This window comes from Salarias fasciatus, chromosome 23 (genome assembly GCF_902148845.1).
Source record: "Salarias fasciatus chromosome 23, fSalaFa1.1, whole genome shotgun sequence".
NCBI lineage: Eukaryota > Metazoa > Chordata > Actinopteri > Blenniiformes > Blenniidae > Salarias > Salarias fasciatus.
Genome location: NC_043766.1, coordinates 15,349,910 through 15,366,388, shown reverse-complemented (window position 1 = coordinate 15,366,388; position 16,479 = coordinate 15,349,910). Strand labels below are relative to the sequence as shown.

Genomic DNA, 16,479 nt, shown 5'->3' with positions numbered 1-16,479 from the left:
CCTTGCACAAAGTGGTTTGGCACAAAATTATCACTGCACAAAGCTCAATCTGTCCACACCTCCCCCTGGTTCACGGCCCCAGCCATCTTGGCACAATTGAAGTTGACGGTCAACAAAAATACCAATATTGGTTTTTGCAAGTGTTGCACCTGTTGAAATTCCACTGCGTGGCATGCGCTACCCTTCGCTGCACTGTTAAAATAGGGCCCAAAGAACTAAATGCACAAAATGGAAAACATGCCCCAGTTAAAATCTTGGTACGCTATGTGAGCTTTTCAGTAACAATTCTCAGGATGTCATTTTTTTTAGACGCTAGGGAACTTATTGGTTCAGAGTCACTAACAATAATATGAATGTGGTACAAGAAAAAAAACACTAAAATGAATTTGTTTTTCAAAGGTTACTAATTTGAGCTTCGAGGAGTTCAACGGCATTCAGGGAAAAGACGGTTATAAAGCCTCTTCAAAGCTAACCAAGCGTATTGCCGCCCAGCTTTCCAAACCCTTCTTGTTTGACCACTCCAACGGGCATGTTGGTGACATCCATGCCTCTCCTGAGGTTTCTGAGACAATTGTCAACATGGTGAGAGGGATGCTGGACCTCCTTCATGCCACTGTCAAAACCACGCAGTTGGTCTATGAGCTGGAGGAGGTAAACCCCTGCTGACTCACCCTCACATTATCCTACACTATGCATTGTCCATAGCACATGCAAATATATGATTCATTTATGAATATTTGATTTTATCTGTAGATTGGAATCCATGGGATATGTCAGACTAACTATGCCATTGAGGGGATCCCAGAGGGAGAAGATGTGACCGTCACTCAGGTTGTTGATGTCAGTAACTGCAGGGAGAAAGCAGAAATGTACAAGGGAATGGCTGCTGCTATGCCTGACAAATCATCCAGACAGGTTTGTTTATCACAGTGTAGATTTTGTTCTACAAGTCTAAATTAAACAGCCACAAAGTGAACCATATTTATCTCTGTGTCTCTGTGTGTCTATGTCCAGAGAGGACAGTCTGTCATTTCAACAGTGAGGTATGTTTACAATATCAAGCCAACACCGGATGGGGGTCTTATTACCAGAGCTGAAGGCCTGGAGCAACAGTTCTTCAGTCCCTTCAATGTGAAGCGCGGCAGTTTCAGGATGCAAGCTAAGTAAGACAAGAAAATTGCTGCACGTTGTGTCTGTTCATGCACAACATTTGTCTGCAATGCAAATAAGACACTGAAAATTACTTCTTTTACAGGAAGGAAATCTCGTTGGTCACAGTGACTGACTTACATTCACCTGTCACGTTTGAAACGGTGACAAACAAGGGCAACATCGTTTACAAGTTTGTCTCATCAGAAGCTTATCCCCCTATCATCATGCAGAACTTGCAAGATCCCACAGTGACGGTAAGAATACAGTATAGGAGAGCTTGACATTATTTATTCCAAACTGGGAAATTACATTAAAGGACCTGTATCATGCTTTTTTAGCTCGCCCAAACCTGGCATTAACATGGTAATAGTTTATTTTTGGCGCTAAGGAAAAGTTATTTTGTGTTAAATAAAAGATTTTCGATTAATTCTGAAACCCGGAAGAGAAAACGCTCTGTTTCACTGAAGATCCCGCCTCTCCCCCTGTGGACTTTGACTGACAGCGTACTTCAACCAATCAGCGCTTCAATACGTCATGCATTAGCTTCTCTAAGGGTTAGCCTTAGCTCTTTAGCTTTTTAGCTTTAGCTTCTCTACACACAAACACACGCGAAAACGTCTTTTCCTGTTAGAAACTCACCAAGCGCAGACCATTCAGACTCTTGCTCTTGCTTGATTGTTGCTTTCAGACGATGGTTAAAGTTTATATCCATAATAGGAGATATAAAAAGCAGCAACGCTGATTGCCGAGGGCCTGTGGGAGGAGGGGGGCGCTCCTCCTCAGTGGAAAATGTGAATCAGCTGCTGCTGGTCAGAGGACAGTGCGTCTGTTGTCTGAGCGGGGGTGGGGTGGGAGACGAGTGGTGGGGAGGAGTTCAACTTTGTGACGTACTTAGGTTTGAAGAATTTCAAACGAGCTGTTTTCTATCCGAAGGGAGGGGCTGCTGTAAAGAGCAGCTGACTGAAAGAGATTACTCAGACATGCATGGATGAAGGCAAATAACATTTTGGGGGTGGTTTTAAAGGGATATCAACTTTGTGGCATGCTAAAAACCTTAAAAAAATAGATTTTGCATGATATAGGTCCTTTAAGGTAAGAACGGCAGACTGCTGTAACATGGCATTTACCACTTCAAAATGAACACAATTACTATTATGCTAAATCTGAGATCATTAAAATGCAGAGTGGCATGCAGCCATGAGATTTACCCCATTCCTTTTTTCTTCATCCAGATAATCTTTACCCTGTTTCTCTCCACAGGCTATTGAACTGATCAAGCGTTTGGCTCAGGCTAATAATTACAGAGTTGACAATGCAACGACTGAGGATGCAATGAAGCTGTATCAGCTTCTGAGAATAACACCTTATGAAGGATTTGAGATTATGTGGAAGCAGTTTCAGACAAACGACGTACAAAGGTAAGTGTTTTATAAGAATACAATGAAGTAGAAATCAAATAATTCCCTGAAGCCCTGTGCATTTTTGGTCAATTATGTTTCCAATGGAATAAAATAATAATTTTTCATCTAAAATTCAGCTGATTATTTTGATTTTCGGCTTCATTGAAAGACTTATTGCAGATGTCAGTCCTTCCAGTTGTTATCGATTTTCATTTCATGTTTACCTGAACTTACTTGTTATAGGCCTCTTGCACCGGGGTATTTTCAGTTTGTGCTAAATTTGTGTCCCTTCCTAATTGCAATGACATTATAGCCTTACAAACATATTTACTGTTGAAGTACGTGGTTAAAGCCAATGTAGGGGTCATATGACCAAATTTCTTTTCAGCAAAGTTCCATGTTTTTCCCACTGGTGACTCGCTCCATATCTGTGGGGAAAATGTATTTGCTTTCAAAAGGAAATATACTTTATCAAGGCAGAAGTGAGTAAGCATGTCACCTTTGTCAAGAAGGACCCAATTTGTCTCTACTGCACATGAATCATCACAAAGTGCAGGTCTCAGTTACAGCTAAAAATTAATTATTGCTCATAATCACCTTCTTTTGATTTCGTGAAATCGAGTTTGAAAATTTTAGTCAACCTCTCTTTTGGACTCCATCCTTTTTTTTGCCAGAGCTAAGACTGTGAGGCCATTTGCTTCTGTATGGTTTCTGTCTCAATACTAGCCTTTACATTGTGGAGAGCCGATTATTGTGCTCAAGAATCACTTGAATCACCATCACCAGAGCAGTCAAGTAGAGAAATATACATGCAGAACAGGAATTTTAACAGATGCAACATATTGCTTTTTTGTTGTGATAATGATGTTCTGTAAAAACAAATTTATTTGTGACCCATTCAGTTCTCCCAGTTTATCATGTTGTCCCTTGAGAAAACTAATTGCCCACCCCTGTTGCACAGCCATGTTGCAATAACATCCAGTCGGCAGCTACCATTTAAAAAAAAAAGAAATAATAAGGGCTTGAAACATGCAACTTTCAATTCAGCAAATACATATAATGCTGACTCAGTTCCTTGGATTTGTGAGGGTGTGTTATTGCATCAATACAGGAGTTGACCAAAAGCAATTTTTTTAATATTAATTTTCATAAAATTTTACTTGGGACTGAAGGTGAAAATCCTCAAATAAACTTTAATCACACATTTAATTGTGGTATTATATCATGATGATGGTCCATGGTCACCACTGAAATCTGATCCACTTCAGCTGATCAGGAAATTTAAAATAATCCCGATTCTTAGTTCAGGAAGGACTTATCATGGCACATTACCACTGAAGAATGATGTATTGTCATGTGATGCACTGTGGCTTAAAGATGGTGACAGGCAGATGGTATTTCGAAATATGGTGTTGTATTTCCTGAGTCTTTTTCTAGTCATATTTCATTTCCTTTCTTGCGGTTTAGTTGAGGAATAATCCTTTTCCTAGGTATCGCCCAACTTTCTAATTTTTCTTTCTTTTTTCACTATATTAGACGGTGGTTTTTGGACATGATTGCTGAGGTCAATGATGAAAAAATCCTGAAATTCTTAGAGGCTCGGTTTGTGGCTGGACATTTGACTGCTAATGAAGCTGTGCAAGCTCTTGTCATAGCCATAAATCACCTGCAGGCTACCCCCGAGCTGGTTGAAAAGGCTAAAGTGAGTGAAAGACATAAAGTTGAGAATAATATATATATATATATATATATATATATATATATATATATATATATATATATATATATATATATATATATACATGAAAGAAGTCATGTTGAAATGTGTCAAAAATGTTCATCTTTCACAGAAATTCTTCGACATGCCATTCACAAGATCTAATGTCTATGTGTGGCAAACTGTGGTGCTTTCCTATGGCTCTCTGGTGTACAAGCATTGTGCATATTACACACCTTGCCCAGTGATTGCGGTTCAGGTAACTATCTGAGACAGCTGCTCCACAGAGCAACTTATCATCTCAGTTCAGATCACATATATCAAGAATCCTTAACTGTGCAAGAATATGATTACATGTGTGTTGCACCTTTTTAATAGCCACTGCTGGACATGGCCATGGAGGCTCTGAGGAAAAACAACGAGACTGACATGGTCCTCTCTCTGAAAGCTCTGGGAAACGCAGGTCACCCAAGCAGTATTAAAACCATCATGCGCTTCCTGCCTGGAATTGCTGCCTCTCCTGTATCTCTGCCAGCTCGAGTACAGAGCGCTGCAGTGCAGGCCATGAGACTCATAGCTGCCAGAGACCCACTGAGTGTAAGAAAACCAAAGATGCCCAATTAACCCAGCTCAGTGCTAACAATCATATGAATCCAGTTGATTGAAATGACAAGTACGATCTTCAAAGTTTAAACTGTAAATCATATTTTTGATGAGTAAACAGCAGAATGACACTGCATCTACTATAGAGGGTTGAATTCATTATAGGAAGATTTCATTCTCTTAATTCTCACCATATGCAGCCTTTTAAATTCACTAATAACAATGACTTAGTTTTAAAACAAAGCAAATATTACCAGTATTATTGGTGACAAATATAACTGTAATGCATTTTTCAGGTCCAAGACATCGCCATGAGCCTGTTCCTTCAGAAGAACCTTGACTCAGAGTTACGGATGTTGGCCCTCATGATCCTCTTTGACGCTCAGCCATCAATGGGTGTTGTATCCACAGTGACTGTACATCTACAGGAGGAGACAGACCTCCACGTTGGCAGCTTTGCATACTCATACTTGAAGAGCTTAGCCAGTTCTAGGACTCCAGAAAATACCTTCCTGTGAGTATACAGTGTTTATAAAACAGTGGGGCAATGGAGAGCGGTAACTGATATAACATGAGTCAGTTTTAAGATTTATTTTTCTTCCAACAATAAACAAGTTGGAATCAATCAGTTGATCTTCTAACGGTAAATCAAAAGCATTGAAACGTAGATAAATGTGGAACTGTAGGTACAATCATAGCTAGTATTGAACGCTAAATGTTTTACCTTTCTATTTTCATTTTGATGTAATTCATAGTGACAAGACTCTGAGTCTGGGTTGAGGCTAGCGAGTATACGCTGCTGGCTGTACTCCAACACTGGCATATTTCTATCTCTTCCATTCAAGTTTTGTTTTAGTATATGTGTCTATTATATTTGAAGATAACATGCTTCACTTGGGTATTTAGGTTTATTTAATCTCTAAATGAGAAGTTTGCTGTAAATCATCTTCTGATATTGTGACATTTGATCAAAATTTAAATTATATTTGACCTCAGCATCTGTGACTTCTTCAGTGTTCAGCATTTTTCTTGCAGTGATAACAACTTCACCATTAACAGCATATAATTTTATCAAATTTTAAAAATATATTCCAAATTCCAAAAATAATCTTAGAATTGCTCATCTTTTGATGTACTTTACATCATTTACATTGCTAATTACTTTTTGTACTGTGATCTTTGCAATAGCTCAACGGCTTCCACTTTAGCTGTGAGAATTCTCGCTCCCAAGTTTGGTCGTCTCGACTATCACCACAGCAAAGCAAGCCGTCATGACTGGTTTGATGGTGTGTTCTGCTGACACAAAACTTTTTTCTTTTTCTTTTTCTTTTGTCATTTTCTTTTTGTTTTGTCTTTTAAAGATTATTTAACAAGCAACATGTCTCCCATTACAGACAACTTCTTGCTTGGCACAGCCATAGAAGGATTCCTGTTAAAAAATGCAACCAGCATCTTTCCCACGGAGATGGTGGCAAAAAGTAAATTGTACGCCATTGGCAGGATTATGCAGCTAACAGAGGTATAATTCATTCACCCTCATTTGAACTGGTTTAGAATATAGCCGAGTCAAATGATAATTGCTTTTTATTTCATGTTCCAGATGGGCATCCGTGCCGATGGTCTTAAAGAACTGCTTAACACCAGCATTCCAGTATTTAAAGAACAATTTAACTTTAGTGACTTCCAGGCTATTTTCAATAAGGTGAGTAGAAAATACAAGCGAAAATCTTCAGATGAGAAGTTAGTGTGCCAACGAAGCCATCTGATATGGTCCCTGAATAATTGCAACGGGAAAAATCGTACAATAAATTGCTAATGAAAGTAACTGTACACTATTCTGGACTGAGTTGTACTTACTCTTTCCCTTCCCTTTTCCACTTTCTCACTTGACTCAAGGTTGACTTCAAGGTTACAGCATCATATGTGGTTTTATGCATATTCTCATTAATGTAGTTTGCTATTGTTCTGTGATTCTGTAATTTCAGGTTCAAAACTACTGGGATGCTCTTCCCAATGAGAAGCCAGTCCTTTCTGCTTATTCACGTGTATCAGGACAAGAGTGGTTCTTCACTGATATCACCAAAGAATTCATCCGTGACATGATCACGGTGGGGGATCGTTTTATTTGTTCTGTAAACCCTCAGTCCATGCACTTATTACTTCCAGAACAGACTAATGTAATTCCCTATTATCAAGGTGTCATTGAATTTAATTCTACATGTTGCTTTTCTGTGTTGCTGTGTTGTATAGGCCATCTCTTCTACTGAAAGGAAAGACATTTATATGTGGAGAGCAATTGAAAATTTACAGAAGGGATTTTCATGGCGCTGGACCAAGCCATTCCTCAACTTCGAGGCTCGTTACTTTCAGGCTACCATCATGGGTTTCCCACTTGAAATTAGCAAATACTATCATGCAGTCACCGGAATCTCAATTGACGGTGAGACATCAAACCCTAAAGCAGACGCCAGCATTTTAAATCCATTCTATTTATTCATTTGATTTATTTTTCTTCATTCTGCAGCTAAATTGTCTGTTAGTCCACCAATGAATGGACAGCTTTCACAGCTATTGTCCTCTAAGGTTTCTCTAGACAGCAGCGGATTTATGGGGTAAGTTCTTTAAACGATGTTGCAGATGTTGTGAATGACTGCAATTTGATGCCCCGAATCTATATAACACTGAGTTCTTTTTTTTTTTTTTCTAGGTTCACCAAGGACCTCTGGATCTTCTATGGGATCAATACTGAGCTCTTCCAGAGTGGATCTGAATTCAAGACCAAGATGCCTTTGTCTCTCCCATGGGACTTTTCTGCCAAAATCAATATTGGCCAAAGGAAGTTTGAGATTGACTTCCCTGCTTGCAAAAAAGAGATTGAATTCTTCTCAGTCAGGTATGTGATAGATGGTCTTATTTCCAGCCCTGATATTAAAGCTATGTCTTGGATTGTAAACCAAATCAGTGTTTTTCAGAGAAGATTTAAAAATATCTGCAGTTTTGCTCAACAACAGATTGCTTCGTTTTCAATTAAAGTTTATATTATAACCATGTAGCTAAAATAGCTGTCATGCAGATAAGTAGACACCAAGAATTCTAGAAGTAAATTTGTTCTAACAAAGAATAGTTCTCTTCTCACCTCAAGTTTTGAAGTTTACAAAATGAATCTTTCCTTTTCAATGAACAGGTCCAATGTCTATGCAGTCTCCAGGAATATTGAGGAGCTAGATTCCGCTATAATGACACCCATGATGTCCAGTGCATTGAAGGAACCTGCCCAAACTTGGGAGATTCCTGGCGAAGCAGCGGTATAATCAATTTATCTGAAACCAACATATTTTTGTTATGGATCATCAAAGTAATGCTAATCTTGGAATATATCTAAATATTTGTGATTTTTTTGTCTTCAAATCAATCTAGTATCCAAGTTTGTGGCATCCACAAACTAAGATGTGTGCTAAGAGTAACATGTATGGATTGGATCTCTGTGTGGAGGCTGATGTGAGAAGGCAATATTATCACAGGGATTACCCTCTGTCCTATTTCCTGGGATATACCTACATGGCACTCAAGCTATCCCCAGGTAAGCACAACTTACACGACAGTCATTCTACAATTTCAAGTTCTGCTCAACTGAGCATACGAGTTGAGAATTAGTGAAATATTAAAATAAAAATTAAATGAAAATGTTACATTAGTGCTTAATTTACAGGAAGGTTTTCATTTGTGAGATCACACATATGTCCATTACTTGTAATTTGCTTTGCTTAACTGCTTCTCTGTAAGATTTGAAAGCATGGGTGATATATTCTGAATGTGGCTTTCAGTTATCTCTACTTCTATCTAATTTGTGTTTATTTATGTGATATATTTGTCTTTCAAGTTTCAATATTCCTGATTTTTGCCAATAAATCCACTTGTTTTTCCTCTGTCTTTTTACATGAAAAAAGCTAGTTATTTGAATGTGTTTAATTTTTTTTTTCTTCTTAATACTTTATGTGTCGTTTGTAGGGCTGGACGATATGGCCAAAAATTTTATCACGATATAGGTCTTAATTTCGGTCGATACGATATAATTCCGATATCGATATAAATAATACAAAAGCCTCAGAAAAACTGTTAAGAATCATGCACACAATGTACTACCTGTAAAACTAGAAACTATTTATCCAGGAAGCTCCTCCAGTATAAAATTTTAGAAATAAAAACTACAATAAATTAAATGTTTACCTTTTATTTAAGAAATATGAAATCACCGTCAAATAAACGTAAGTTTCACCTTTTTCAATATAAATAGCTTTAACTTTACACTTAAATACAGTTATGTTATTGTTATACATTCAAACAAAGGTGCTTCAACCAGGAAGAAAAATAAAAGTGCTCAGAATTACTGCAATAAACAGAAAAAAGAGTGAACAACTACAAACATAAATATTACTGGGACAGGGAATTGAAATAACTGCCATACACTCACCTTTTCAATATTAATAGCTTTAACTTAAACTACAACACAGTTTTTATTATAGATTTAAAGAAAGGTGCTTCAACCAGGAAGAAAAATAAAAGTGCTCAGAAGTACAGAATTACTTGAGGTTGCAGTGATTATGGTGACTGCAGTGAATCCCTATACTGTTTTTTTTTTCTTTTTTTTTGTTGTTGTGGTAGTTGTCTTCACTGTTGCAGCGTCTTGTAAATTGTAGACGGTCCCTTAACCCCGCAGCACCACCAGCTGCTCGTAGAAATCAATATTGTTTCTGAGGCTTGATAGACAGATACTTTTAATGAAAATGAGCTTGTAGCAAATAGTCCAGCTCACAACGATGGGATGGAGGCGCCCTTTGTTACTGACGTTTTGTTAAAGAGTTATTGAGACAGAAAGTCCGTATCTGTCAATATGATAACTTTAATAGACTGCTCAGTGAATGATATACCTAATTCGTGCTCACAATTTATTATTTCGTGGCCACAAATTAGCTTGTGGAAGCTTATTCAGTCGCGTTTACATCACAAGTTCTCATTTTGGAGCTCACACTTACCGCGGAGGAGCTTAGCTTGTAGCCTGAGCTGAGGACGGCCAGCTGTGGTGTGCGTGCAGAGCACTGATCACTCTTTTGCGGTGCTTTCTGTTTGGCTTGAATAGCAATTAATGACTGTGAAATGCATACTGTAATGCACTATATCGAAATATCGGAAATGTGTTTAAAACTCATATCACCGTTACTAAATAAAAATATACCGCGGTATATATTGCTATCAAAATTTTGTCCAACCCTAGTCATTTGATTCTTACTTTTGTGTTAGCACTCTTTTTTTTTTTTACTTTACCTAATTGTTTCCTTATCCATTTCCATTAAAGCATGTTGAAATGAATTACAATTCATGACGGTTACTACATAGATAAAGTTTGATTGATTTACTCTTTAAATGAATATTTCGTTCCCCATTTTGAATAAGAACATAAAAAGAACTTCAACATTGACCTGTTATTGAATTAAAACAGTTTTCAGTGTTTACTCAAAAGTCAAACAAGTCACTTGTATTTGATTGCATTTCATAGCACAGATGTTGATGTGTGCACACAGCTCCCTTTGCTAATCTGACCTGTGCATTTATTTATTTATTTATTTATTTATTTATTTATCCATTGTATTTAGCCCAGGGAGTCACTGCAGTTGACAAAATCCACTTTGAGGCGAGCGCTGGGTCCAGCCAACAGACAATGGCTACACAGCAACTGCTTAACATTCTGAGGAAGCTGTCCAAGGTATTTGGCCACCACAGGATTGTTATTACTGTGGCATCTGTTCTCCCCTTTCATCCATTCAAACTGTTCTGTTTCCAAACTCTGTTTATAGAAAGCTTTTCTAAGAGTGCAACAGGATTCACAGTCCTCAAGTGCTGAAGAATATCAAACTGCTCATCCTGACATCGAAATGGAAGTATGCCAAACGTGCCAAGCAGAGTTACTCACATTTGTTCTACTTCAAAATGGCCTCATCACAACATGTTTTTGATTCATAACTAGTTATTCTTGTCAAGAATTTGCAGCTATTAGTATAAAGTAAACCCTTTGTCCTAAGTAGTGGTCTAGTGCCATATGCTCAAAATATAGTTTTTTCGATTTTGCAAACGTGATTTTCCTCAGTCCTCAGCATGATATAATATCTACCGACCTGCAGATTTCAAAAGCAGTCATAACGATGTACAGGAGATGCATTAGCTTCAGACGGCACAGGATGTTTGATATTCTGCTCATCTGAAAGTAAAATTTCTTGCTTTTTGTCTCATCCCTTAGGCCTTGAACTCAACAGCTGAAGCCTTGCTCAATATCAAAGCCTTTGCCTTAAGTGCCAACCAGAACCAGCAGGGTTATGATGTATCTCTGTACTATAGACCTGAAGGAAACATCAGCAATGACCAACTGATTGTGTCCCAAATTGCCAAAGACACCAACTGGAAGATGTGTGCTGATGCTGTTCTGGATGCTGAGGCTACAGTAAAGGTAGATGCAAAACAATGTGTATGTGAGATTGACAACACTGGTTCAACTTTTGGACCTTTTGATTTACACCAAAAAGAGACAGCAATAGTTAATAGTAACAGACTATTTTCAGTTGCTAGAAAGCTGCTGTTTATGTGCTAAGCATATGTCTGTGTTCTATTTATACAGCTTCAGATGAATAACACTCCATCTTCATGTCTTTGTCACTAACGCTAATTACCTGAAAGAAAATGGATGATATTGCCATGACACTTTATTGAAGCAAAAGTGTATGGTTTTTGAAATCATAATCTTTTGTGACTAATCTTATGTGTTTCAGGCACACATCAGATGGGGAGCTGAATGTCAGTCCTTTGAAATGTCAGTGAGTGCTACAGCTTCCTCTCCATGGGACGTAAGGCCAGCAATCAACGCCACAGTACACTGGACCAAGATTCCAGATGACCTGACAGCAGTCGGCTCAAGGTGGGCCAGTTTGTTTTGGAGAGAGAATAAGGTGGCACGATGAGGAGGAGCTGTGTGCACAGCTATGACACACAATGGTGTATTTTGTTAAGGAAGACTTCATTTTTATTTATTTATTTATTTTATTTTATTTTTTGCAGAGTTGAAAAGTACATCCCAGGCATGGCTTTCCTCCTGGGCTTCTACCAGCAGCAAGAGAAAAATCCCTTGCAGGAGGTGTCTGTATCTATTGCAGCCCCCTCTGCAGACAGTATTGATGTAAAGATTAAAGTACCAGAGGTAGGACAGGACAACATTTAAAACTTAATTCCTTTCACAAAACTTCAGTTTGAGCATTTCTCATATAACATCAATGTGCTTTTCTTTCTCTCTCTCTCTGTCGAAATTAGTATACAGTCTACCGTGAGGCTTTTCCATTTCCAGTGCAACCTGCCAATTTTCTGGAGTTTTACAGCATGAGAAATGAGACAATTCAAGGATTTGGACAAGCATGAAAAAATGTAAGCAACTCAGCACACATTTTGATGAAGTTTAATTGAGTGTTTACAGCAATCGACTTCTTGAAGTAATTTTGTGTGTTTGCATTTATGTGCCTTTGTGTCTGGGTGGCAGTTGATTATTTTGACATACTTCTCTGCAAAGCAGACGCACAAAAAACAAGTGAGGCACTGCTTTTTTCTCCCCCTTCTTCTTCTTCTCTTTTTTTTCTGTTCTTGCTCATTGCTTTATCATATATGTTTTTGTCTTGCAAAAGGAAGGAAAACCTCTGAGCCCAGATGGGAGCCAGATGCCACTTCTCACAGTGATAACACTGCAATCAAAATCACAGTGAGGACGCTGAGGGTCATAAAAGATGTATCTGAAAACTGTCACCAGTTTGGAAATAACCTGTCATGGTCCTGATTTAACAATTTGAGAGCATGTTTATATCTGAATAATCAAGTGAAAAAAATGTACATCTCCTCATGCTTGTGAGTCAGTTTATCCAACTGGATTTACCAAAACCTGTCGTCTGTCACCTGTCAACCATTTTTGACCCTGTCACAATAAATTTTGCGGCATCAAGCTATAAGGTGAATCTGTGCGTCATTTCATCAAAACTGTGTCACCATTTAAGTTTCTGTTCATAGAAGCATTATAGTAAATAAAGTCTGAATGCAAACTCTCTCCTATCTCCTCAGTAAATGTATTCCATCCACTCATCTCTGCTATTGCTTTAGGATGCAGGGTGCAAGGGTGCGAGCACGTCACATATCGGACATGCTACTAGTCAGTCACATAATACACAAAGATTATATGAAGGCATTGCTATACAAGTTAATGTATTATACAGATTGAGGTATAATTTGAGGTCATTAATTAATATTTCACCACAATGTTAAAGCGATACTTCAACATTTGGCAAATTAGCCCATTTAGCGCAATTCCTTAGTCATTTCGAAAAGCATACTTACCTTTTTTGTGAGGGCAAGCTGTTGTTTATTCAGAGGTGAGTCGGGGAAGGTTTTTGGGACGGACACAATGGAAGTGGATGGTATTTTTGTTCCCCCTCGTCAAATTCATCAAATACAAAATCCAACAACCCCAAAACACTTTGGTGGACACGTTATAATCCGCACATTCATGACGCTGTGAAATATTAATGCAAAATTACCAGATTGAGTTGTTTATGCGAAGATTGCTAAGACGGAACTACTTACTAAACATGGCGTCTGGGCGTAGTGATTTCAAAAGAAAAAGTAGTTCCCAGTATTTGCTTCAGTGTCGTAACGCTACAATATTATTTGTTGGTGTTCCACAGCGTAGTGAATGTGCGGATTATAACGTGTCCACCAAAGTGTTTGGGGGTTGTTGGATTGTGTATTTGATGAGTTTGACGAGGGGGAACCAAAAATACCATCCACTTCCATTGTGTCCGTCCCGAAAATCTTCCCCGACTCGCCTCTGAATAACCAATAGCTCACCCTCACAAAAAAAGTAAGTATGCTGTTTGAAATGACTAAGGAATTGCGCTAAATGGGCCAATTTGCCAAAATGTTGAAGTATCCCTTTAAGTTGAATATCGATCAGTAGCACTGATAAAACGCTTTGTATTGCAAGGAACACTATGCTAAAACAGGAGTTTTGAATAACTGGGTAGAATATGAAGAATATAATCAAAAGGTAATGTACTACTACTACTACTACTACTACAACTACTACTACTACTACTACTACTACTACTACTACTAATAATAATAATAATAATAATAATAAAAACAACAACAATAATAATAAAATTGTACACAAAATCATGGGAACTTAAAAATTTTAAGAGAACAAATCATCCAATAAGAGCATGCAGCAGTTCAGCACTCTGTAAATGGTCTATTGTGTTTCCTGTGTATATATAAATACAGTGTATGTGTAAAGGTGTGTAATGTGTATTGTGAGTGTGATTTTTTACAGTCATGCTTAAAGGAATCTTGGATTGTCCCAAAATTTCCGGGATTGGGGTTGTACATCACATTTGCCAAATCTAATTTCCCTGGTAATATGTCAAAGATGGAGCTGAAACTGCTCAAAACACAGTCCAAATGGTTGGCAGATTTGTGTGTTCCACTAGCCAGTTTGGCACATAATTACTCTTTGTTAGCAGGTCCTCTTTCATTCTAAATATCCCAAATATCAATTTTCACAATACAGAACATTGTATGTAAACTTGGGAGTCGATAAACTGGATGAAAAATGTTAATCTTTGGAGCATTTTAGCTGAAAGATAGAGATGTTTACCAGGTCTGTAAAACCTGCTCTGTTTGTTTGGTCAACTGACCCAACAGCACTGTTTGCAGATATGAGTACACAAAGACACGATAAATGCCCCGAGAGTTCACTGCCCCTGGCGCATGAAGCCATCCATGGCATTCCATTAAAAAAAAAAAAAAAAAGAAAGAAAGAAAAAAAAATCTGGACGATTCCAGTGTCTAAGTCCAAAATATTTTTGTGGACATTTTAACAGCATCTTGAAGGAGCACTATGGTTTTCTGATTCAATGTAATCTGATGAACATTAATTAGCACTTACCCAACTGGGCTCATCCCCAATTTCAACTTTGAGTCGTAACAAATGGGACGTGTCATGAGCCAAAAATAATGATTGCATCCTAACCAAAGACTGATTGTCCTAACTACTCCTGGCTCAGCTCCCTGTCGGCCTACACTGATTTAGCCAGATGGTGCTGAATTGCGGAGAAAAAGCATTGCCATCAAATGCTGAACAAGATGAGCACAATTATAATGGCACCATTATGTTCCATTTACATCTCTAAATATCCTGCAGCCTTTCAAATGTTCTTTTACAAGCTGATTGCAAATCTGCTGTGCCCATGTCCAGGTCCACATCAACTCCTGTTGTCAAGAAGAACAGGTCATGCCGACCTTGTGTTGACACGACTCCACTGGTTGACATCAGCTGGTTAGAAAGCATTTCGGATTGACTGATCAGGTCATTTGAGGGAGGTAGTATTGGCCATCCCCTCCTTTTAACTGCTGCTCACCCTGTAATTATAGCATGCCTCATTAGGCAGACGATGCCAGCCCAACTAAAAGCCATTTGAGAACGGCTGATAATAAAACCATGGCCTCAGACATTTCACTTCAATTGTAGCTATTGCTCTACATTTTCTGTGTTATGGGAGGGTTTTCTGAAGATGCAGAAAGGCATGTATAGATTTTAGTTCATATAGTCTCAGACAATATTAATACCGTACTTTTACAACAATTAAACAATATTATAATTCAAACAATTTCCTTTCAGATTTCATTTTTTAAAAAGATGAAAAAGTTGAAATTGTCTGACAGACATAAGGGACCACAACTCTGTGGTGTTGCATGTGCCTGTGCGTGTGTGTGTTGTAGTGTGAGCACTAGAGGACAGTGTTTACCAAATATTAAATATGCCCGTTACGGTGCAAAGAGCCTGGCTCCAATATTTGTTCAGCTCACAGAAAAAGGCTACACTGTGGATGTTGACATTTTTAGGCTAAGCAAATAGTTCTTGGCACATTCACAGTGCTCCTGCAACTGTCTGGTTTCAAAAAGAGGATACATTGATCCTAATTTTTAAATTAAAACTGAAAGTGCATCTCACTGCTGGTGTTCTTTGTAGATTTTCAGTAACACAACAACAAACTGTGTTAATCACATGTTTTCAATGAATGATGATAGATATTAATTTACTCCTGAACTAAAAATTACACTCCAGGGTTCAAGGGAATCACACATTTCTGTTAAAATTGAGCACAGAGACAAAGACGAGGGGAAAATAGTCACACAGCCACAAAGCTGAACCATACATGTCACGTCTCCGTGGACAGATTTTGCAGATACAGTAATTACTGATTTCAGGTGTAGAGGAGCTTTTTGATGATCTAACATGATTACGAGCATGAGTACAAACACACACACATGCACGCTCACACGCGCGCGCGCGCACACACACACACACACACACACACACACACACACACACACACACAAAACAAAAAACAAGGATAGAAGGCCGGGAGAGATGTGAGTGGGCGAGACTGGTTATATCACTGACATTATCAAGTGGGCACACCTTGTCACTGACTTCACGTTCACAGCACCTCCAGAGGGCTCAAT

At 38.2% G+C, this 16,479-nt stretch overlaps 1 protein-coding gene across 2 annotated transcripts; it reads left to right on the top strand.

Annotated features, from left to right (window-relative positions):
- Positions 1–447: 447 nt before the first annotated feature.
- On the top strand, positions 448–12,871 carry vtg3 (vitellogenin 3, phosvitinless). 2 transcript variants are annotated; one of them, XR_003930427.1, is made up of 25 exons: positions 448–651; positions 754–915; positions 1,015–1,163; positions 1,256–1,406; positions 2,413–2,570; positions 4,089–4,254; positions 4,403–4,528; positions 4,648–4,866; positions 5,169–5,386; positions 6,061–6,158; positions 6,267–6,391; positions 6,473–6,574; positions 6,858–6,980; positions 7,123–7,312; positions 7,397–7,484; positions 7,580–7,765; positions 8,057–8,177; positions 8,290–8,452; positions 10,524–10,633; positions 10,725–10,808; positions 11,165–11,371; positions 11,691–11,836; positions 11,977–12,115; positions 12,226–12,496; positions 12,591–12,871. XR_003930427.1 is itself a non-coding variant. In XM_030082989.1 (24 exons), exons 1-24 carry the CDS (start codon positions 580–582, stop codon positions 12,328–12,330), a joined length of 3,408 nt encoding a protein of 1,135 aa, XP_029938849.1. In that variant the 5' UTR covers positions 448–579; the 3' UTR covers positions 12,331–12,871. The 2 variants fall into 2 exon arrangements, 1 of the variants encoding a protein (XP_029938849.1); XM_030082989.1 differs by having other exon boundaries at positions 12,226–12,871.
- Positions 12,872–16,479: the final 3,608 nt, after the last annotated feature.